Source organism: Oryza glaberrima, chromosome 5 (genome assembly GCF_000147395.1).
Source record: "Oryza glaberrima chromosome 5, OglaRS2, whole genome shotgun sequence".
Taxonomy (NCBI): domain Eukaryota; kingdom Viridiplantae; phylum Streptophyta; class Magnoliopsida; order Poales; family Poaceae; genus Oryza; species Oryza glaberrima.
This window is the reverse complement of record NC_068330.1, coordinates 1,130,453-1,155,104: the sequence shown is the minus strand read 5'-3', so window position 1 is coordinate 1,155,104 and position 24,652 is coordinate 1,130,453. Positions and strand designations below refer to the sequence as shown.

Below are 24,652 nucleotides of genomic sequence, written 5' to 3'. Positions count from 1 at the left end.
TTGCATGGCAAATTTCATTTCATACAATTCTTTCTTTTCACTAGCTCCTGCAAAATATAAAAACCAAAAAATGCAAAATGTCACATGTACATGTTCCTAACCAAGTTACAGTGGCAACCATGCATGCATTCCAAATTTTAAATTAAACAACTATCAAGGTCAAAATATCTTAAAACTAGATAAAAAGTACATGCATGTGGGGTGAAATATATCTTCAACCTGAGTGTTTGTCCTGTTATCTCAGCCATATAAATACCCTTTTTTGTACGAAGGCCCTGTAATTAGATATAGTTAACTAGAACCGAAATTTTTTATAACTGTCTGACACATTACATGTCAAGCACCAGTAATCATGGTCAAACAAACACTAATGATACACACACATATATATGCAATTATATAGTAGTATATATATAGTGCAAGTGAGAGCCATCCTTTCATTGTGTTTCCCATCAGAGATTAAATAATGTCACGAGTTGCAAAGCGACAGCCTAACGAGCGATTAAGCTGCATCGATCATACACACACTATTCTTATGTGCATCTCTTCTTTAATCATAGTATCAGAGTCGCTTTTAAGATTAGCTGGAAGTAATTTATCACAGAGCAGTGTAGTGTAGAGTTTGCACTGGATAGCTACAAGCACGTACCATTTGCCTCCAATGATGCATATATGCTACTTGAGCATATTATTGTGCGCCACTAGCTTGCAAATATGCCCCAGTACCATATGTTGAGTATGTTGTTCATGCATGATCACTGAATTAAAGTTAGCTGTACTGGTTTAATTAGTGGGTGATGAGAAATTCGTCTGCTATGTTGTTAATTAATAAAGAGTAAATTTCAGGTACAGGGAATTATGGTATGATGGTTGTATGAGGGGTTTTGGAAATGATACATAATCCCATTTATTGTTGTCCTATAATTTTACAGAACCATGCCTTTAATCAATTTGACTTTCTACTGTAGCAAAATAAAAAATATTTAACTTATATGGTTAAAACTTTTTATACAATGATCAAAGAATTCATAATTTGATTTTTGATATTAATAGTCATAAATAGGTGAATCAAAGAACAATTGATTAATTAACTCATTAACTGCTTTTGGTACATTCCAAGAGGTAAGCCAATTAATCCCTTTAGATTAGGTGAAGGCACACTACTTTCAGCCCTTCAGGTTACTTGACAAAGAAATTGGATTAAATTTCTGCCAAACTGGATAGACTAGGCTCAACCTTTTCCATGCATGTTTCATCCAAGTTAATATGCATTACAATTAAAGATGGTTCATGTAAATTTATCCAGACAGATTGATGGGGTGATAATTAATTACACTTAATCATGCTTTCAAGACCCAAATGATCGATCAAAGATATATATGGATGGATAGGTAGGAGGGCGTTTTCTGCTTTGGAAAAGGATGATGCATACCTATCCATCATCATCTCTCTCAAGGTGGTTGCTGCTTTGCATTGGGTCTTCTCTTTTCTTTCTTTCTTTCTTCTTCTTTTTTAAGTTTCTCCTCTTTAATTAATCAACTTGCCTTAAATTTTCCCCTCTCTCTCTCTATGTGATCTCTCACTGCAGATGAAAGCTAAGCAGAGCTTTTTCTTTTCTTTTTTAATCTTTTTGAAATCTGAAGAACGAAAGGCACAAAGTATCCTAATGCTGTCGACCTCATCATCACTGGCTGATCGATGTGAACAGAAGAAATGGATATATCGATCGTCGGAACAAGTGTCGGTCGTTGGAAGTACTTGTTGGATCGATCTTCGCTTGCTTGTGTCAGTGTCCGTGTGTTTCAGTGTTTGTCTGCATTAACGACAAGTTTCCTTAATGTTCAGGTGTCTTGGAGGCATATATGAAGCATATTCGATCATGACACATTTCTTGAGTTCTCTCTCTGAATCTCTTGATCTCTTATTTGAGTGCAGCTAAACAGGTCAGGCCGTGTTTATTTTCCCCCCTATTCTCAACTTTCCATCACATCATATCACATCAAAAACTTTCCTACACACATAAACTTTTAATTTTTTTTTCCAAACTGCCAACTTTCTTCAAACTTACAACTTTTTTTAGAAACTAAACACACCCTCAGTTTATATTTTTCATCTTTGTATATAAAATGTGAATGTAATCAGGATCTTTTATTCCACTTTAATTATTAGCATAATTCCTATGATTATCGTTGTGGAATTTTTGTGTTTTTTACTCGGTATTTTAGTTAAATATCATTAGAAAGGAGATGGAGTTTTGTCCCATAAAATTATTTTATTTATATTTTTAGATTTATTGGCCATGTCTCTTTTAGCAAGATCAGAGATGTAAACCATTCGCATATCTAAAAGATATATAAAATGTGCATGATAAATAACATACTATATATTCCAGAAAAAAATGTAGAATTAATGTAAAACAGTGTTGTAAAAAACTGAAAAATAAACAGGAACGAAGTGAAGTGTCATGCAAACATAAATATCACATTCAAGAACAGTGAGGTGGATGCATGTATGGGGCTCACGAGTATTCCACAGATGATGTACTAAATATATATACGCACACATTAGTGATATTTTTCACATAGTGATGTTTTCTTTATTCAAAAAAACTGAAAATTTTTCACATCCAGGGGCACGTCTATCGGTAGCATTTATAAATTACATGCAAAACTATGGTACAGATCGTACGTACGTACTCGTGAATTTATTGAATTCTTTTGGCGCTGTACTAACTCTTTTTTGGACCACAAAATAAATACAACTCGATCTGCTTGTGCCTGCCTACATACAGTGAAACAGTGTATATGCATACATAAATAAAAACTTTCTTTTGTCTTGAATATCTCTTTAATCGTTCCTTTTTGTGTCTCTTAACAAATTCCTTAGCATTAACAGGTTTTTAACACAAACATATTGTTCCTAGTTTCCTGTACCTTTTCTCTATTAGAGTAATACATTATAATCAAATTTAATTACCTTAATCGCAAAAATAACTACCTTGCTTCCCAAAAAAACTCCCCACAAAAGGAAAAAAAAGATCAAAATTTTACCTCTCACTTATGCTCCGTTTGGCATTTTGGTGGATTTATGATAATCTTGTTTGTTATAACAGCTTTTCGACAGTTTGGTTGTTTGGTGAACTTTTGTTTCTTATAATCTGTGTTGCAAACAACAATATCATCATGGGCTGAAATTATGAAACAATAGGGGGAGACATGAAAGTTGGATAATATATTTTATTTAACTATAATTCGATTTGTAAAATCAAATGCAGCGATGTAAGTTTCAGTTTCCACATCAACCTTAAAAATAAGCACAATGCACCAACTAGATTTTCCAAACCACCGTTAGCCATGATTTCTATGGGCAGTGGGGGAACGGAAAGGGTTACTCGGTGATAAGGTTTGGTAAAATTTGTTCGAATTCAAATTTTAAGAAAAGAAAAGGGAAATAATCCCCCAAACAATTTGTAATGATGTCTGGTGATAAAATTTATAGAGAAAATATATGCTAAGCTAACTCTATTTTTGCATGACTAAATGGTGGTGTTACTTCGAAATGAAGGTCTGATGCTCGTGGGTGATATATTCTGGAGCTATAATCATAGTAGTTGTGGATATTACAATATTATGGTATGTCTGTTGTTTTCTAATGTAGTGTTATGGTTTTATTTTTGTTTCATGTGATTTTCCCTTTTTTTTTAAGACAAAGACCACGGTTACCACAACTTACCGTGCAGTCGCCACAGCTTACTACATGGTAACCGCGAGTTACCATAAGATTTGGAAATTCTAGATTTTATTTTTCAAAGATAGTAACATACCCCTACTTTATAAAATGGAGCAAATCAATATAACTATGATTACAGAATAAAACATTAGATTCAGTGGTTACGTACAAGTGGTTACGTACATAAGCTATGCGTGTGGGCACATGCTGAGAACGTGGTGGGAGACGGAGGCGAAAGAAAAACTACTCAACTTTTAAGGTAGCATAGAGATACAATTCATACTGTTTTTAGCGGTTACCGTTGTAATCACCTTACCATAGTAGGATATCTCCTTCTTTGGTGGCCCATCAGACCGTTGGATCGGTTAACAAAAACAAGCAAGAAAAAAAAAAGTTTGGTCGTGTGGGCCTAAACAGTTTGTATGGGCTTATATGGCTTTACAGGGAAAGGGACCATCTCCATGTGCACGTACTGGCGTGGGCCAAAAAGGGTACACCAACATTGATCTAGTGTTCTTTTTTTCCAAAAATGAAATTCAGTCCAAATATTGGTGCTCGTAATTGATTTGGATGCTCATAATTTGCCCAAATCTGATTCCATCACAATTTGGACTTCAGAGGACGAGGAGAAGAAAGAAAGAAAGAAAGAAAGAAAATAAGAGTACGAGGAGACGTGAATCTCGATGCGCGCATCTGCCATGCCGGCCCGACACATGAAAAGTTTGTCGCTGTAAAACTTGCACGAGCAATCTGCCAATCTGCAGCTGCACTCTTGCTGCAGATCACACACACAAATTCCCCATATTTTTTCAGGCTTTGTCCCCGATGTCTGAACCTGGCTGTTGCTACCACCAGTACTAGTACTAGGATGGGCAGTGACACAATGAACATTCACGTACTAGAATTATTTATTTTATGACGAAAGCAGTAAGTAGTATCCGAGACAGTAATCACCAACCTTAATTCTGCTTTTACAATGCCAGAATAAGAGTGAAAACAATGTCAGAATATACAGCAAGGAGATTATGTGTTCTTTTTTTTTTTCTTTCTGAGAAGGCCTTAATCTTCTGAATTCTCATGGCATTGCCAAATTTTCACCCACATTTCTACAGTGTATTATTGCAATCCACAAGGGGAATTTGTTTGAAGCAACATCCCCCTCACAAAAGATTACCCAGGAGATGAGATGAGATGAAGATGAGAGGAGCAGAGTTAAAGAATCACAAGTGAATCTGAATAAATACTATTGCTTGGGGGGAGATTTTCCGCAGACAATTCATGGCCCCCCAAACTAAAAAGAAAACAAAAATGAGAGAAAAAGAAAGGGAAAAAAACTCAGTGTAAACAACCTTCTTCCTTTTCTTTTGTTTTCACCACATTTACATCAACTTCCCACTTTTTTCCCTTTCTGGAGAATCCTCTTGCTTGTTCTCTCCCTACCTTCTATTGTGAGTTTTTGGAGTAGAGGTTTGGGCATGAACTTGCATGGGCATAGTATATTGCCAAACCATGATTTGGGAGCAATCTGAGGGAATCCCCTTTAGCTTGGTCCTGTCTTCCAATACAACCTCTTGCACAAACTTGATGGAATCCTGCAATCACATCAAGAAAAGTATATCCATTATTATTTGGGAGAAGGAAGATTTAACTTTGGTTGCATTGATGCGGGAATGGTAAGCAAATTATTATTCCGAATGTCTCCTTCACAGAACTGTTTCTGGCTTATGAGAAGTGCAAGAAAAGTATAATACCATCAGCATCAGCTCATAATTCAGAATGAAGCTCACAAGTTTTGTATCAATACACATTCCTTGCAAGTCTAGGATTGTAGCAAACTTGATGTGGTTACGAATTAGGATCTTTCTGGTGCAACTAGCCTGTAGCGTAATTCAACTGGAGGGCAAGAAGTTCGATGAGTAATCGAAGGGCTCGATTATCTTGTTATAATCAGAAGTCGGTGTAGATATGTTATGGTTTAATGGCAATGTAGCTTTCAGTAATCAGTATCACTGGTGGGATGCAGCTCAAGGATGTGACCAGTAGGTCAGTAGGTGACTTGAACAAGATAAAAATCTGAAGTTTAAGAAAAGAATGCATGAAAGTGATGGTGGAGCATCTGATTGCCAACTGTTGCACACCATGTTCCATAGAAAGTGAAGTCAATAATTGCGTAACACTAGGGCGGTCAAATCAACTCAGAAAAATCTGTATGATTACGAAATAATTTATAATGAAATCAGCCGGTCAGATAATTCATCTTTTCCGAATTATAAATGTCCTTTTATCAATAGGAAGAATGAACTCAGTTTTTGTTATGAAATGCGCAACTTCCAAAAGGTAAGAACCTAAATTAATATATCTATTTAAGTTGTTTAGTGGGAGAGTCTTTTCTACATAAGTTTGTCTGTAAGAAAGATCTTGGGTTTCAGAAAGTATGATATTCCCTCCCCTCAAGGTAAGAACCAAAATTAATGAATCTATTCAAACTAAAATTTCCTAACAGCTCTGAAAATTTGACCATCACATGTTTTTTAGAAGAAATCAAATCTGCTGTTGATTTTCAGCTCTGGGGAAATCTGTTACTGTTCTGCCAGTATAAGTATTTAGTTATACGATCCTTCTCCTTTCAAACTTCCAAATACACGGTTTTTTCAATTATGGGTCCTCTGTTTTAGGAGGTTCACTATTTGGCTATCATGATGTGGACAGCCTAAAACTATTGTGATCTCGGATCCAATCAAATCTTCCTCAATTTGCATACTATTTATTACATTTAGTGCTATAGTCCAATTAAGTGTTGCAGAATGTGTGATGCTATTACTAAAATGCAGTGTAGCTTGATCAATTTGACAACAAGATTGGAGATGAACTAACCTGTGAAGTGTCTGGTAATGACGTCGGTCTGCCCCAACGCTCGGGATCCCACAAAATAGAACTGTTGAACGCAAACCCTGAGACGTCAATCGTGTGAGCTCGCGTGCCAGCAGCACCAGCAGGATTCAAGTCCGCCTCTGTGTTATATGTCACTGCACGGGTGGTCCCATCATTGAAGTCCCTCGAGAACCAACCGACAACCTTGGAGTCACTGCATAGCGGGCCCTCGACTACCACTTTCTTCTCGCCTGCCGACATTGTTGCCACTGGCCATGTGCCAAATGCCCTGTACATGTTAACAGTTAGAGAATAGAACATACATATACCGTAGTAGCATATAGTTAAGTAAGAATTACACAAATATGCACCAGCAAAGATGAAATGCATGAATTATTTGTGATGACATCAATCTCATCTTTCTTAGACAGAGTACAGTGCCAGTTGACTAGAATTAGCATCCACCGACACTAAGCACACATGGGTTAATTGAGTTTGATTTGAAAATAAGAGGCTTCACTCAAACTGAGATATTTTAAGGAGAATATGTCACCATAACTCCATTGAAATATCTTCCACATGCTTCATTCCATCATAAAAGCTAGTACTACTATTATGCTAATTTTTTTTGTCACCCATCTCCATCACTAGACACTAGGCATGGAACACAACACAAGGTGAGTTATTGCATGCATGCAACTGCCTCAACATACGTGGGAATAGACTAAAATCCACCACTTGCCCATACATGCGGACAAGTGACAAATATTAAATTAAATGGATTCAAATTCCAAAGTTTGAAAGGGCTAAAAAAACTAGACAGAACAAGCTATGGGACGAGGCGACCGTTGACATGGATGCAAAACTTTATTGAGCATGTATTCAGGTCATCTGCAATATGATTAACAAACTCAACTCGGTTAACGAAGCTTCTTTGGATAAACAGTACACAAATTCTAGCTTCTCAAGTTAAAAGAACTCTCGAACTCTAATTCCAAGTAAACAGGTATGGTAACCACGGTCAAAACCCATGCCCCAAAATGTGCGCGGAGTGTGGTGAGAGCACAGTATTGCACACTTGCACTTCCTCATTTTTATTAAGCGGTAAATTCTGTGACACATCCCAGGTCGTATCGAACTGTTAACAAGGCAACGAAGAATATATGCAATGTGACGATGCTAATAGCTCTGGGATGTGCTTGGTTGACGCCCAAGCGCCACATTTGCTGATGTGCACGCACTAAGCACTATGGGTTGATGAAGTGATGCACAAAAGTTTGGTTGGAAAAAAGAGGAGCGCTTTAATCTCAACATGTTCCCCTCAACACAAAAGCTATGTTCTTCCTGGGAATATTACCACTATTCACTCACATGATATGAGCAGTAGTGGTAGTACCATAGTACTGAACAAAGTGTACACATCTTATCTTTATCAAGGCAAGTACTACCTCTCTCCTATATTACTTGTTGATTTGACTTTTTTCTTGTAACATTTGACCATTCGTTTTATTTGAAAAATTAGTACAAATATAGAAAAGGATAAATCATACTTAAAGGACATTTGATAATAAAACAAGTCACAAACAAAATAAATAATAATTCCACAATTTTTTGAATAAGACGAATGATCAAATATTACAAACAAAAACTCAAAGCGGCAAGTAATATGGGACGGATGTAGTAGTACTACTCATCAAAGTTTGGATGTTGCTATTGAAAAAGTAAAGGCAAAAGGCAAGTCAAATGTTTCAGAGCCATGCATTTCTAGTTTGGAAGTAATGATGATAAGGTGAGGATCACATTATAGGACTAACAGCAATTTTTAGCATATTTTAGCTGGATAGGAAAAAGATAAGAGGCAAGGTGAAACGTCAGGCATTTCCGCCGGTTGTTGAATCAGGTCTAATTGAAAATAAAAGAAAGATTTGACCTGGATTTGAGAGGCTCAGAGCAAACAGAATTGGAAATGATAGTAGTATTCTCTGGCTGCAAGATCACAATACTGGAGTACAGCTAACATGGAAGGAAAACAATGTTCAACATCAAACTGCCAGCCAAAAAATGTTGTTGTTTTTCCTTCTTTGCAATTATTCAAGTATGAAAAAGAAAAATCATCAAGCACAATCTCGATGACCAACCATTCTGCCGACTCCAACCGAATCCAAGACGGCAATTAGACGCCATTCCGGAAAACTCTACACTGAAACGGTGGGCAGATCTCGTTCTGCATATGAAATGGCCATTCAAGGCCATAGAAAGCAACAGATGGTGGGGATGGGGCCTCCTTTTATTGGGAGTTCAATGGTCATGGCCTAACATAAGGTTACTATTTTCTGCCAAAATTGTGTTCAAGCAAATTTCTTCCTGCATTTTGCTACCCACTTTGGGGAGCACCAGAAATGCAACATTCAGTTCATGCTATAGGGAGGGTGATGTGTGATTCACCATGCATTTTCTAACACTAGGTTGCACAGGGATGGGCCCACATGTCGGTGGGCAAACAGCTAGTTGTACTGCAACCACTGTTAACTAATCATTTTTGCACATTTTTAATAGTTTTTTGCTTTGCTCTCATGGCTCATGAGCCACAGGCACGTTGAAGGTCTTAATTAAACTAATTGGAGTGGTTGCAACATATTTGGTTGTTGGGGGTGAGCAAAAGCAAGAGATCTTCAATCTTCAAAAGAAGCATAGATGCATACTAGTTTGTTGGGAGAAATGGAATAAATAAGGTGTAAAGCTTAGATCCAATAATTGACTCCCTGGCTCACATCAGAGTATTGTGCACAAGATGATGATAAAAGCATATAGGTACAACACACACTAACCTACTCTAATTCTCCTCCACTAATGACAGCTTGTGCCTTTAATGATACTTCCCCCAACGAACCACACGGCTACTAAAAATTTATTGGCTTGAGTAAATTTACCAAATTAAGAAGTGGTGATTAGTTAAGAGAAGCCCTAGTCGGTGGTGGACATCTGAAAAGAAAAAAAAATCTAAAATGTATGACCTAGATGGATTGAATTTGAAGGTTTTCTTTCCTAGATTCAACTCCCTGAAGAACAGCATAGACATGGAAGAAATGGGGATCGAAAAGAACTCAAATTGAATTGAAAAACTTAGAAAAAAAAACAATTAAAGGTTAGAGATCAGCAGGAAGAATCAATCAAGAAGCATTCGGATTAGCACATTCCACAATTTGCAACCTAAAATGAAAGAGCACTCCTAATAATCAAGCAAAAAATGTGAGAGGTTCAACCTTTGAGGTTAGAAATCAACATGAAGAATCAATTAAGAAGCATTCGGATTACCACATTCCAATTTGCAACCTAAAATGAAAGAGCACTCCTAATAATCAAGCAAAAAATGTGAGAGGCTCAACCTTTTGAGGTTAGAAATCAACATGGAAGAATCAATCAAGAAGCATTCGGATTAGCACATTCCAATTTGCAATCTATAAACGAAGAAAGTATACTCCTAATAATCAAGCAAGCAAGAAAAAAGAAAAGTGAGAAACCAAATGGGATGGATGGGATGGATGGAGTACTGACTCGATCTGGCGGATCTCGTCGAAGAAATGGGCGTCGTAGACGCCGGCGGCGTCGGCGAAGTGGACGACGCCGGAGAGGCGGTGCTTCTCGACGTGGGCGAGCGCGGCGTTGCGCTGCGCGTGCGCCTCGGCGTCGGCGGTGGTGAAGTTCTCCTCGGGCCGGAACGCGAGGTGCCGGTACATCACCCCCGTGCCGCGCAGCACCTCCGCCGTCGCCGCCGCGTCCGCCGCGGGCTCCACCACCACCCACACCACCGGCGGCCTCACCAGCCTCAGCGTGTGCGCCAGCCGCAGCAGCTCGCCGCGCCGCCGCCGCCGCTCCCCCCGCGTCGTCGTCACCACTATCAGCATCCGCCTCGCCCCCTCGCCCCCCTCGTCGTCGCCCACGTCCACCACCGCGCCGTTCCCGACCCCGGCCGCCTCCGCCGCCGCCGCATCCGGCACCAGGCTCACCTGCTGGTTCACCGCGACGTGGGACGTCGCGAGCTGGTGGCGCGGCTGGACACCGCCACCGCCACCGCTCCCGGCCCGCCACGACGACGAGGACGAGGGCGCGAAGCCGGTGAAGAAGCCCATGACGAAGCAGAGGGAGAAGTGGAGCAGCGCCTTCTTCCACAGGTGGCTGCTCCGCCGCTGCTTCGGCCTCTCCGCCGCCGCCACCGCCGCCGTCCCCATGGAGGCCCAAAGATTCACTCAACCTCTCCCCAGAATCCCAGATCAAGATGCACCAACACCACCAATGGAGCACCAGATCAAGCTAGAAGAAGAAGAAGAAGAAGAAGATGGTATACTACTAGTCCTCCTCCTCTAGTGAAGCTTTGCAGCCATTAATGGTGGTGGGGGTGAAGATCAACAAACTCCACTAGTACTCCTACAAGAAGATGATAGATAGATAGATCACCCAACAAGATTTGGGGTGGTGGTGGAAATGGAGGGAGGAATGTGCATGGGGGATCTCAACAAGCTCAATCAAGATATGGGGAGAAATGGAGAGAGATGAGGAGGAGGAACAAGGTTTTTGTGGTGCTTGGAATGGTGAAAAATTTGTGGTGAAAAATGAAAAATAAAATGAAATGGTGAGAGAGATGAGATGGTTGGTGAGGAGGGTTTAAAGAAGGCGGGAGGAGTGTGGTGAAACTTGCCTGTCCATCAACGGCCACAACACCCCACAATTTTTTTGCTTTTCTTTCTTGCAAACAAATCAACCAAATCTCTCTCTCTCTCCTGCTAAATCACACACCTCACCGACACAAAAATTTTCACATTTTTCATTCATGGTTGAATTGAAATGGTAGTAAGAAGAAAATGTAGTATATGGAATAGTACTAATAATTTATTGTTTCTCCAATTCTCTAGTGATGGATCTGGTGGCCATTGGGGTGGGGCTGCACCTACACATTTTATTATTGTTGTGGTACTGTGTTCCATTAGGAGAGCAAATAGTGTTTTCAAGTAAGTTTAATGATGGTTTTAGTGTATGACCAGTGATGAAAAGTAGTAGTGTTATGGTCAGAGCTGCTGATTACAACTTCTCAACTTGGTTGGAAATGGACTGCAGGACTACCACCAGCTGCTGGATCTTTGGCTGGTTTTGAGGATTCCACAGTGATGAAGCAAAGCTCTCACAGATTCAGAAGCTAGCAGCCAAGAACAACTAGCATGGCCAAACTGTCATAAATTCAGAGCCTCCGATTTTTTTAACTGAATCACAAGTTCTCCAATGCAATTATAAAATCACTACCTCTGTCATTCACCAAATTGTCATCAGTGGTATATTTCATCAGTTTTATACAAAAGATTTTTTGGCAATTAACTAATTGATTGGATTGGCATTTACCAGAAAGAAAATTATTCAGACTTCCAGGATGAAGAATATTAGGTGAGCTGCAGCTTTTGCTCTCTTTTAATACAACCACATAATTCTATTCCTCTCTCAGCTCTCTTGAAGCCAAAGGAAAAAAGACTTTGAGCTGGAAGGAGAAGAGGCCATTTCTGAGTTTGTTGGGATTGGAACATGGAACCTACTCAAAAAGCAACAAAAGTTGCTGATTTCTCTAATGGTGCAATTAGCCACACAAGTGTTGTGTTTGTTGCAAATGTGTGCAGGAATCTGAAGCAGAGAAGCTTAGCATCAAAAAGTAGGAGTATTTGACAAGCAGGATGGCCAGTCTGGACCAGGCATCTGCAAAATTCTTATGAATTCTGAATTTCTGATCGAGCTCAAGAACTTTCAATGTCTTGATTAGAACTGTAAAAAGGTGAAAGCATGTAGGAGTATGGATTAACCTCTTGTAAACAAGATGGGAGATGAATTTGCATGTCCTTCGTCCTTCAAGTACTCAGATTCTGTGTGCGGTTGCCACGTAGTAGGACAGGTGCAGGACTGCTTGGGGCCCACCTGTCAGCTACCAGCAATTGTCATCAACGCATCGACGGTACATTTTTGTGGAATCACTTCACATGGAGACAGGAACTGAATTACTGAACCCCTCAACACTTTCAAAATTCACTGTAGACATGCATGATTGCTGTGAGTTTTACCATGAAAAAGTTACTTGTCACATACAAGAACTCTGATAAGGCATAAGCATAGCCATGGATGTGAATTGGGTGTGTTCTTTTCTGCTTAACAGAATTATTGGACAACTAAATACACACATTTTTCAGACTTCTAAGTGTTATAATTTCTGTAAAAAAACTTTGTGTATATGATTTTCTAAGAAAACAAATTTAAATATTATAAGAATTAATTCATCGTTTGTCCCATCACCTTATTTCTCATTTTGATTTACTTTTACCTTACCTTTTTACTATTATTAAACTTATAAACTTATAGCTGTGTGTCTTATGACAGAAACAGGAGACGTAATCCATTTTTATTATTAAAAAAATAATTCATCGTTAATATCCTCGAGAGCTAAATACACAAGCTTTTTGGACTTCTAAATTTATAATTTATGTAAAAAAATTATATATATGAATTTCTGAGAAAATAAATTTCAATTTTAAAATAATAAATTCATTTGTTAATACCCTCGAAATCATTCGGTTATTCAGCGCCGAGAAAACATACAGGAACCAAACGGTCATTAAACAACTAAATAATCATCCAGTCAAAAACAAATCAGAATGCGTGTTAATTAGTCTTTGAGATGGAAAGAGGGAAGAATGTGCTGGGATTCAGACAGCGCAGCTCTCCCTGTCAGCCAGGCCGACTCTCACTACTCTTTCCAATCTCTTTCTTCCTTTTTTCTTCTCAAGAGAGGTCAATCTCGATGAGCCCATGTGATTTTGTCCAAAGAACTAACTTCTGCCCTGTACACGTCTACTCTAAGTTACAACAATTCATAAACTATTCAGTTTTTTTAGATGAAATCGTGATCTTCAGTCGAGCTAGCTGGTGATCATTTGATCATGGACAAGAAGTAGTTGAGGAATATTTGTTCGATCTCCACCTACGCGTTGGTTTAGTCCTGTCTGGCTGGATGGTAATTGGTAAGTTAATGAACTAACTAATAATAATTCAGCATCTGTTCTTCCTCTCCAACCTGTTATTATTCAGCAAAGTGATCATCTTAAGCAATTGGTAGGCATGGGTATCTAGCTTAATTGGAGATTATGACCATTTGTGTATTATTGTCCACGAGCAGTTATGCGTGTGGTTGGAGGCCTCTCCCTTTTGTTCATGCATGGAAGTTAAGAGCTAATTGCAGTTAGGATGATTAATCAAGTTGGAGAAAGAAACAAATTTCAAAACCTAACTTGGCAGCCTCATAATTGGGAGAGCAATAGAGGCTTCGAATAAGAAAAAAAAATCTGCCTTTCCTTCCATTCCTATATATATGCACGTATGTTTCTAATATTCTAAGTAAAGAAGAACATATGTATTACATGTTCTTTGCAAGGAACGGAAGAATGGATTAATGTGACACATTTCCCTAGCTTCTAAGTTTTAAGGATGTATTTTTCTTAAAAAAAATTATGTTTATGAATTTATAAAAACTATTTTCTCTTTAAGAGTGTTTTCTAACGTTATAATAGTTTATTCATTACAAAATAAGTAAGTATTCAGAAAAAACCTGACAATGCATCCATTCAGCTAGCTGAACTGAGCGTAGTGCAACCGGAGAAATTAAAGGAGACAACTGATAATCTACTGCAGTAACATGATAATCTCTCTCCGTAATAATGGTGATCGTGCAGGCTAAGGTTGGTTAATTTAGGTCTGGTCCATGAGAGTTTGGCTTAGGTCACTTTCAGAGTTTGGGAGACGACGACGATTTGGAGACAGGAACTGCAGGAATGCAGGGTGGCTCACCTATCACTCTGTCATCTAGCAGCTTATACTCGTTCGAATTAACTCATTAGGAGAATTATTATGATCCCGTTTCTTAGTTGCAAACTTGTTAGTAGAACAGAAGAATAAAATTAACTGATGTGAGCCACTAGCAAGAAAATTCAGGCTCGATCGATCTTGGCCCGTATTATCTGTCAGTCGGTCACTCTGCTGCATCTCCAGTTCGCCGTGTGCGTTTCTCTGAATTTGCTTCCATCTCTCACTTCTTATTCTTCTCCTCAATTTGTTCTTCTTCTCATTCTCTCCTCCAAGATCGTCTCGTGCACGAACTCTTAATTATCGTTGTCTGGTTGACGACGACTGATTGACTACTGGTTCGATGATCTGTCTTTGTCTGAACTCTGAAACTCTTCTTCAGTTCTTCTCCTACTGCGTGGAAGCAAGCAGCAAGCAATGCATTATCAGAGAAGGAAAAACAGAAGCATCACTGTCAGAAAAGAGGAGGGATTTCTCATTGGTCGCTTCTTATTATTTTCAACCCGAATAATTGCAGCAAAAATAAGAAACACAAAAGGACACAAAGAAAAATATATATGCTTGTGCTAATTAACAACTTGTTAAAGAGACGTCAGTGAAAGCTATGCTGCAACTAACGACTACTCCTACTGCTTGAGTGTAATTCAACTACTTTATGTAAGCAACAATCAAATTAATAAATTCATATATATGAGATGAACTGTATATTTGTTGATCAAAGAATGGCAGAAAGGGAGAAGTTGTTGCTGTGAAAATGACAAGCTACCGAAAATCATACGTACAAGCGACAGTATGGACTGCCATTCGTGTGAGGCAATATTCCAAAGCTCTGAAAACATAAACTTATTTGCATCAAAGTAGCAGCAGCAAATTAAGAGATTCATTCATCAAGAATGTTATGGAATTTTTTGTCCAAAAAGAATGTGATGGGACAGAGAGGACAGAAGCATCATGATCCACATACTGAATGCTTGACTGTATACTTCCATGGTGTAAAACAAGTTGTTTGTCAGGGGATTATATAAGTGATTGCTACACACAAGGACGGTGGCTATCATCTTAAAAGGGGTTCACTACTTGAAAATTCAGGTAAGCTAGCTCTGTTCTTTACTTTACTGATAATTAGGCGACACTTAGGGGTCCTTAAAAGTGGAGCCATGCACGGTAATCGAGATAATCACCCAACGACCAAATCCAGGCAGTGCTACACGTGTTAATGTAGGCCGGACAGATTGCACAAGCTGGCGATGAGATGCACACAGACCCAGCAGCACTCACTGTTAGTTAATAACCCAAGAAAGTTGCATCAAAAGCTACCTGGTTTCAGAAAACTGAAAGATTGTTCTGACGACGGAGTTGCAGATGCAGGTGTGCAAAATGGCAGAAAATTTCAGTATTATTTTCTTCTGATTTCATTGTTTTCATTATAATCTAATGGTAATTAACAAAAGAAAATGATTGATCCCTACTTATCTCAACTACTGTAAGCTAGGCAACTAACTAAACAAGCTCAGCATTAACAGATTCACATGTGAATTAAGCATCTGTGAACAACAAGAAAAGCTACTAGGTAGGTTAGTTAGGGCAAATAAAGAAGAGAAACAACCCTGAACAATGGCATTGCTAGGTTGTCATCAAAGGCTAGTATAATGCCAGCCAAAAAAACTGTCCAAAAGATGGTGGTGTGGTTACTAACCCCCAACCACAATTTCCATGTGTGTGATGACATCTCCTCTGCTGCATCTACATGCATTCATAAACTATACAGCAGCATGGTCAGCAGGGCAAATGGCACATGCTGCCTGAACAACATGGAGCCAATGAACAGGTTCAGCAATGGTTACTGGGCAAGAGACAAGATGCCAAGTTGCCAACCAAAGGGGATGGTTGGCATGGGTATTTTTTGCAATTTGCATCCCTTGATGTGTTTGATGTGGATAGTGCAATCAATTGCTAGCATAGCATTTACCATTGCTACAGTTCTTTGGTACTCTGAAACTTTAACTGGGATTTCTGAACTTTGGGAAGCAGTGGCCATCATCTTGCCTGAAAGAAAAAAGTTTCTTGTTTTGTTTCCATCTGCTGCAGATGCAGGATAATTGCAGTCATGCAGTGAGAATTACCACTACTCCAGAAATGCAGACCTGGCTAATGGCTATGTTCAGGTTCATGTGTCCTTCTTCACAGATGACCACTAATTAAATACTCCCTCTGTTCTAAAATATAACAATTTCTAGCATTTAAGATTTGTCTCAAAATATAACAATTTCTCATCCAACATTTTCTTCCCAACCAATTACAACTCTCAACTATTCACTTTTCTCACCTACTTCCACTTCTCAACCAATCACAATATTTTTCTATTTAATTCTACCTACTTTCTAACTGTGTTTAATTTTAAAACTTTTTATATTCTGGGACGGAGGTAGTAATTAATAGGAATCAAAACTGCATTGTTATGCTAGGATTGAGCCCGCTGTGGCCAATCACTCTCATCTGATGAAATGAATTTTATGGCCCAGTTGTCCTTTGGATATACTGGGCTAGGCCTAAGGATCCATTGGCCCTGTATTATGGACCTTTAATCCTGCTGGGCCAAAAGCACTTGCAGTTGGCCTGTAATTTCCACCAAAATCTTAATGCTGAAACGAAAGTGTATTCAGTATTCAGACTACTGTTGCCTCCTTTTTGAGATGGATAGATTAGATTTGATAGAGCACTACCATTGGCATGAAGGAATCATATTCATATGAGCCCATATCCATCAAGTGGTGCTTTGAAAAAAAGAAGAAGAGAGAAGCATATATACTGTAGTACGTTAACTGAAGAAATCTAAAAACCATATCATATCAGAGATTCAGAGATAAGTAGCTTAGGTAGCGTCCTAATTATTCCTGTGCAGAAACAGGCTGTGTGCTGTGCATACGTGTACGCATGAACAGTGCAAGATACAGTCCTAGTGCTGGCTGCTGGACCTGTCTGTCTTTCTGACCATTTTCTCGCCGCGTCTGCGCCGAATTGGAGTTCGGTACGCTGCCATTTGCAGCCGGGGAAAAAAAGCATCAGATGCATGTAAGAGGAAAATGTGCATGGCAGCTAGCGCTGTCTCGCAATATTGATTGCTTGAGTAAAATAAAACTAGATTCGGAGGGAGAGACGTCCTCCAAATATTTTTTAAGAAGAAATTATGAGCGTGTTAGGGATATAATACGAGACCTCGGGATTGAAACCGCACACCCCTTACCACTACACTGTCAAGTGCATCTTGCTTGCTTGAGTAAAATATATCGATGGTCCTCAAATTTAGTAGCGTGTTTTTTTATATAGGTCTCTAAATATCGAAAATATAGATTATGTTTCGGAATTTGTTAGTATAACAATTAGGTTCCAAATTACCATATAACCTTATCATGGAACTGTCATGGTGGCAGATCTAGAAAATTTATTCGTTGGTGTCATAATGTGTCTATCAGTGTCATAGCATGCTAATTATACTTAGAATATAGTGTTATAATATATGGATAAGCTGTTTAACTATAGTTTTTGCCGAAAGTAATCGGTGTCGCCTGACACCGATGTTAGTACTGTAGATCCGCCACTCATGGAGGTGCCACATACCCTCTTGAGTACCATTGAGGGTGTAACATGTAAGGGGGTATATGTGGCAGTTTTGAAATTAGATAGCACATTTAAATTTAAGTATGCTACCAATGCATTTTACTCTTGCATCAATATATGCATGTATGTGGATAAAAAAACAAATGGAAAAAATAATTGAGAAATGGCAAAAGCACAATGCCTACTACTTCAATTCCCCTCCACTGCATGCAAATATGAAATATGCAGATATGCTCTCATGCTATAGCCTCACTATATGTATACATATGCAGATATGCTGCTTGCAAAACCTCGTTCATACTTTAACAGAAACAAGAGGGTTTACATGAATCGAGCTGAGGTCTTTTTGAGTTTGTGGGTGTATCACCATACCTAACTGTCGTAGCATCTCATCATCTGGTTTCCAATTTCTCTGTTTCTTTCCATACCTTTTCTTCAGACATGCATGCATATATAATGCAGTCTTCTGATGCATCTGTCTATACGCGTCGTCTGAATTTCTGACGAGGATAATCTGAGAGAGTTGATTTAGTTTGCTGTATTACGTGCAGACAGACTACTGGCTGCTAAATTAATCCCGGTTCTCGTTCCAGGTTGGGCTCAACTGAAGTCTCACAAAGTGCGCTCCAGCCATCCCATTAGCAGCGTTAGCATTTAGCAAGCTACTACCTCTATACCAACCTCATCTCTGAATTAATTTCTCGCTCGTATATCTATCCATCCATCTACCAGAGCAAGAAATCAACTCTCTCTAGTGTGTGTCATGCACACTCATCAATTTCTTGCGTTGATCCAATGTGTAGGGATCAAGTTAATAAATAGTGTTCGTAGTTTACCTCTGCCGCTACCGCTATAATTAAGGTAGCGAACTGGAGATTAGTGTATTGAAACTTAGCGGCTGCTATTATATATGTTCAGCTTCACTACTGTGGTTTTCTATCGGTTTCGTTGGACTGTTATTGCGTTTAAATGGTGTTATTCATACATGGATGGACGAACTTAACGTAGCGTGTGCTTATTTATATTTTTATTTATTTATGTTATTATATTTTTATGCTATAATATGTATGAGTAATTTAAGTATGTTGTCTAAACTTTTGAATGAAATTCGATGTTTGTGTTGATATGTAATGTAACTTAAAATTTGAATCTTGCTATTGGAACTTAGAACTTAGTATCTATAATAGCACCTGTTATCTGCAATCCGCTACCCAGACACTAATATGCTACTGACTCATTATCTACTATTGATTATATATCTTGATAGTGATATATATACTTCTATACGTATGAATTGCATGCATGCAGCAACGGTGCTTCACGTATGTACATATATCAGTGTAAGTTATTTCCTTCATCCTAAAATATAAAGATTTTTTGAAGTCATTTAGAAGGTGATTAAAAAAGTTGGTGAAATTAAATGGGGCTAACAAGATTGTGATTTAGATTATTAAGGCCCTCTTTGTTTAGGCTTAAAGTTATTGGCTTAGACTTTTAAGTTTTAAGTCAGCTTATTGGCTTATATGATTTATAAGTCGATGGATTTAATGTCCTAAGTTTAGTGATGGAGTTATACATCTATCTCACATAAGCAAAAAAAAGCTTCTCCAACCTAGCTTTTGGCTTAATAGTGTTAGAGTGGCTTATGGCTTTAAAAAAAAAAGCCAAACGAATAAGCTGCTTGTTTATTTAGGCTTAGACTTTTCGGCTTATAAGTTGGCTTATAAGTCTAAACAAATAGGACCTAAGTAGGTGAAGAAGTTTCTTTTTTTTTGATAAATTTTGAACAATAAAAAGTTGCTAATTTCATGACTTCAAAGTAAAAGACAATTTTGAATCATTCAATCTCAATTTTAGAATCAATTTTCACTTTATCCTTCCGCGGCAAATTATATCGGCACAAACATAATTACTCTCCCAGACCTTTTAGTGCAACTATTGATTTGACTGCGAAAGCACTGGTACGTACTCTCTTCCGTCCCAAAATAATGTAGGACGTCGTTAACTTTTTAGGACGAAGGGAGTTGTAATCAAAAGGGCCAGATGCACCATGCATGCATGGTTTGATTTGGGAGATGATATGATCGATGATGATGATGATTAGAGTAAAAGCGTATTGTTGTTGTAACATGTAAAGTCCACACGGCGATGCAAATACAATTATTTCTACTTTAGAAATTCGCATGCAGCTTCAAGAAAAGAAATCAATACGCAGGCGAAATTTATATCATCGTGCATTAGTCGTAGTGGTGGTCTATATATACACGACGGGATTCCACTACAACTACCTTGCCAATACACATGATGCATGCTAAATTATTATTATTTGCAAGCTGATCGATGTATATGTGTTGGTTAATTTCTATGGCGAAATAATTGCTTAATCTCTACTAGGATAGGCTCTAATGTTTTTGTGGTCTGCAGCATGCTTACGTGCCGTGCCCAATATCGTAGTATATTGGCAATAATGATGATTGGTACTATATATTAATATATAATCTTATAGTAATATATAATAGATGAGACAAATTGAAAATATCCCTACCTGCCTTTCCAATTTTCTACCAAATATACACATGCACATACAAGTGAAAATTCTTTATACCTCTTTCAAGTTTATACTCAACTCCTTTCAGGACTTTTAATTTTCATAACGCAAAAAAAAAAACAGAGAGAGAATTTGGAGGGAGAGATGTACCTCCAAACATTTTTTTAAGAAGAAATTGTGAGGGTGTTGAAGATTGAACACGTGATCTCAGGCTGAAATCACAATGTACACACTTCTTACCACTAAATTATCAAGTGCATCTCTAATTTTTACACCGCACTCACGTGCACACATCCGCGTGGCATCTCGCACACATCTAAAAGGATTCGAGAGATTTAGCCTCATGCACATGATATAGGTACATGTTTTACTACCGAACATATATACCCATGTGTGCATGTACTACCTCCTAATATATAAGCCCAGCAACTCTAACTTTCTCTTATGCATCTAATATACGACACATATCTAACTTTTCATTTTAAATCCATGCACGTGTCAATTTCAGTAGTTAACCAATTCCCTTATTTTTTTCAAATATGTCCATGTTGTCGATCACTCTCATCTGCAGGATTAATTTTCAAATAGATCAATATGAAGTTTATTTAATGGATGGTACAATCAAATCACAAAACGTTGTTCATTATTTCACATGTGAAATTAGTACTAAGATTTGTCATGTGAAAAATATGTATTGCAAAGCTGCTAATATATTATTATATAGGGGGAATATATATATATAGTGCATTTGCTCTATGTCAAGGAGAGAGAAATTGATCTATAATTAAATGCATGAATGTGCCAACTGCGTCACGTACAGGCGCGTACGTAAGTACATACGTACATCAACATAGATTACGTACGTACGTACGTGGGACACAAGCTGCATTTTTAACTAATAATGTTACCATATCTTTCACATGACCGTTACAAGCCCTTTCTGGTAAAAAAAAAAAAGTTAAAATCGTTTATTAAGAAATCGACATGGCCGGCCGGCCGTTAATTTTTGTTATAAAATATTTGGAAGGCGGTAAAATTATACTCCATGTATTACTTACCGTCTCAAAATATATCAACTAAATTTAATTTATCTATAATTCTGAACGCACAATTATATTTTAGTAGTGGTAGAAGCCGAGAGTTATCCATGGGATGACCCATGGTCTTTCAAAACCTCCAACCAAAAGAGGAGAGGGGAGGGCAAGCTAGAAGGAGAGAAGATATCGCTGATGGCAGCATGCCGCATCCATGTGTGCAACGCTGACATTAATTGAACCATGAAAAACGTATCGAATTAGGTCCCCAGGGTTTGGAGGAGAGGGGTTGGTGGAGGGAGCGTCTTTATAGAGAGGTCATGTGTGAGGTGGAAGATGTATCAATAATAGGCGGTGGATTTGGTGGGTAGTGTGGCGGCGATTGCACCACCTTGACGATGGTGTGAGCTAAGAGCTAGTAGAGCGGTGAACTGTCGAGTAGCGGGGAACCTCATTGAAATGGTTAGGAGGCAAGGAGTAGTGATGGCATATCCACTGGTGTGTAAGTCGCTAGAGACGGAAGAGGAGAGATGCCGCACCAGAGAAGAAGAGAGGAGCGCTACGGCCACAATAGTATAGTAGGGATAAAGCGGTATGAGGTAGGTAGCTAGGTGGGTGCGTCCTGCGAGCCTCGTTGATGCCGAGAGCCTGAGACACGCCAACGAGGCAAAGAGCGGCGGTGCGTGGATAGGCAGATGGAGGTTAGGGGTGAGGGTAGGGGGAGGCATTGTGGTGGTGTATAACGTGTGTACAAAACGAACCATGAGAAAAGAAGGATAGAGTGGGTTAGGGTTATACGTAGGAAACAAGACTGAAATTTAGATAAAAATAAGGTAATTGAGAAGTAATTAAACCCTTCTAATATATACACGATAAATATATATCAAGCATCGACAATTGTAATTTATTTTGATCCACTATCTTCAATACAGTATATGTTATGTTGTACTTATCAATCTTTTTCCCCTAACAATCAAGATCAAATATATACAGAGATCCACTGTCTAATTTTCAGGCAGACACTTCAAATAACTGTCAGAGCTGATAAGTGCCAACCAGTCAACCAATTAATGGCACTATAGCAAGTTAATGACAGGTCCAAACATCCATTCCTACCAACATTAGGTTTAAACAGTCAGCTTCACTTCCAATAGCAGCTTGCTTACCCAGCTAAGCGCTGCCACTCTCACACTCTCTCTTCTCTATATATACCACATCAATGGCCACAAATCCACTTAACTCCCCACAAACCCAGCAATTAATCATCAGCTAGCTACAAGGCTGATCAAGATGGGCTCGTCGAGCGACACGGCCTGCACCGTCGCCACGGCGCCTCCTTCCCCGACGCCGACGTCGCCGCCGCCGCAGTTGGCTGCGACGACGGTGGTGCTCAGCCCGTGCGCCGCGTGCAAGATCCTGCGCCGCCGCTGCGTCGACCGCTGCGTGCTGGCGCCGTACTTCCCGCCCACCGAGCCGCACAAGTTCACCACCGCGCACCGCGTCTTCGGCGCCAGCAACATCATCAAGCTCCTGCAGGCAAGCAGCTCTAGCTAGCTAACTCGATCGTGTGCTCGGTGTTGCGGCCATGGCGAGCTCGCCGTTAATGTCGCCGTCGTGGTTGCAGGAGTTGCCGGAGGAGCAGCGGGCGGACGCGGTGAGCAGCATGGTGTACGAGGCGAACGCGCGGATCCGGGACCCGGTGTACGGCTGCGCGGGGGCCATCTGCCAGCTGCAGAAGCAGGTCAACGACCTCAAGGCGCAGCTGGCGCGCGCCCACGCCGAGCTCGCCGGCGCCCGCGCCCAGCACGCCCACCTCGTCGCGCTCCTCTGCATGGAGATGGCCGCCGCCGCGCCGCCCCAGCACCCCACCACCACCGCCGCCGCCGCCGCCTACTGCGCCGCCGTCGGCGGCGCCGCCTCCCCCGCCGTGCCCGTCGACGCGCTCTACGTCGTCGACGGTGCCGGCGCCGCCGCCATGCAAGCGAGCCCCATCGGCTGGGTCGACGAGCCGCTCTGGACATGAGCTCGCGGCGAGCTAGCTGGCATTCGGCGTTAATTAATCCCACGAAGAAATAATTAACTACTTAATTAATCAAACTGATCCAATTAGTACTTAAGTGCTACAAGGTGGTTGGGATATGTCAATTAGTATAGAGTCATATTTATATATATGTGAGATATATATAGTATATATATATGCATGTAATTAAAGTTTAATTACTTGATGTAATATATATGTTACCAAATGCAAGTTAACCAAAGGGTTAACTAGGGTGCAATACTTGAAGAAATATATACTTTGTTAAGTTGGTGTTTCAAAGAACAGTAAGCTAAGGAAAATAAATTGCTAGATTAGGCTACTAAGTTGTACTTTGGTCATGAAAAACAATGGATCTTGTGGAATAAAAGTTCCAGCATGTTGAAGCTGCAACAAGAAGTTAAAAGTATTGACCAATTTTGATGCTACAAGTCATGGATAGATATAGCTAGTTGAATAATTAAGTTGTTCTTTGCTTGACTACGTCGTTTGTGAAAATGATGTCCTTAATTCCCTTCTGTACATGTTGTTAGGCATCAATGCATTTCATATATCATGTAACTTTCCACAAAGGGAGAGATTTTCAAAGTCCAAAAAAAGGAGATAATTTCTTGGTAACCATGGAAGTATTAGTAGAACTAGGAATTAAATTTGACCACCATCAGTTTCTTGAGTGTTAAGTTCAGTCTCATGATGCTTCACCACAAGAAGTATAGCAATTTTCTGGTCTATGTATAATCAAAAGGGATGAAAGATGACCCGCATTTCAATCGATGGTCACCACAAAAGAAGACGGTTAAGAAAGTCTACTATATTTTTTTATCTATACCTGTAATGACTATTATAGTATAGCATGAATAATTGAATTCCCACGTTATCGAAGAAAAAAAGTGGTAAATAAGATCATCCATGCATCTAGGCGGTCGA

At 39.4% G+C, this 24,652-nt stretch overlaps 2 protein-coding genes across 2 annotated transcripts; one reads left to right on the top strand and one right to left on the bottom strand.

Annotated features, from left to right (window-relative positions):
• Positions 1–4,619: 4,619 nt before the first annotated feature.
• LOC127773533 (probable beta-1,4-xylosyltransferase GT43A) lies at positions 4,620–11,383 on the bottom strand. Its single transcript, XM_052299633.1, has 3 exons — positions 10,156–11,383; positions 6,604–6,889; positions 4,620–5,321 (listed from the first exon to the last, which is right to left on the bottom strand). The coding sequence occupies exons 1-3, from the start codon at positions 10,827–10,829 to the stop codon at positions 5,166–5,168; spliced, it is 1,116 nt and encodes a 371-aa protein (XP_052155593.1). The 5' UTR covers positions 10,830–11,383; the 3' UTR covers positions 4,620–5,165.
• An 11,556-nt stretch (positions 11,384–22,939) lies between these two features.
• Positions 22,940–24,106, top strand: LOC127774621 (LOB domain-containing protein 1-like). The gene is made up of 2 exons (XM_052300901.1): positions 22,940–23,223; positions 23,312–24,106. Exons 1-2 carry the CDS (start codon positions 22,978–22,980, stop codon positions 23,708–23,710), a joined length of 645 nt encoding a protein of 214 aa, XP_052156861.1. The 5' UTR covers positions 22,940–22,977; the 3' UTR covers positions 23,711–24,106.
• The last annotated feature ends 546 nt before the right edge of the window (positions 24,107–24,652 follow it).

Excerpts from the sequence above, each read along its gene's own strand:
- LOC127773533 (XM_052299633.1), bottom strand. The coding sequence starts at position 10,829 with ATGGGGACGGCGGCGGTGGCGGCGGCGGAGAGGCCGAAGCAGCGGCGG. Across the intron at positions 6,890-10,155 it reads GACGAGATCCGCCAGATCGA|GGCATTTGGCACATGGCCAG; the intron begins GTCAGTACTCCA and ends TAACATGTACAG. Across the intron at positions 5,322-6,603 it reads CATTACCAGACACTTCACAG|GATTCCATCAAGTTTGTGCA; the intron begins GTTAGTTCATCT and ends ATGTGATTGCAG.
- LOC127774621 (XM_052300901.1), top strand. The coding sequence starts at position 22,978 with ATGGGCTCGTCGAGCGACACGGCCTGCACCGTCGCCACGGCGCCTCCT. Across the intron at positions 23,224-23,311 it reads ACATCATCAAGCTCCTGCAG|GAGTTGCCGGAGGAGCAGCG; the intron begins GCAAGCAGCTCT and ends TCGTGGTTGCAG.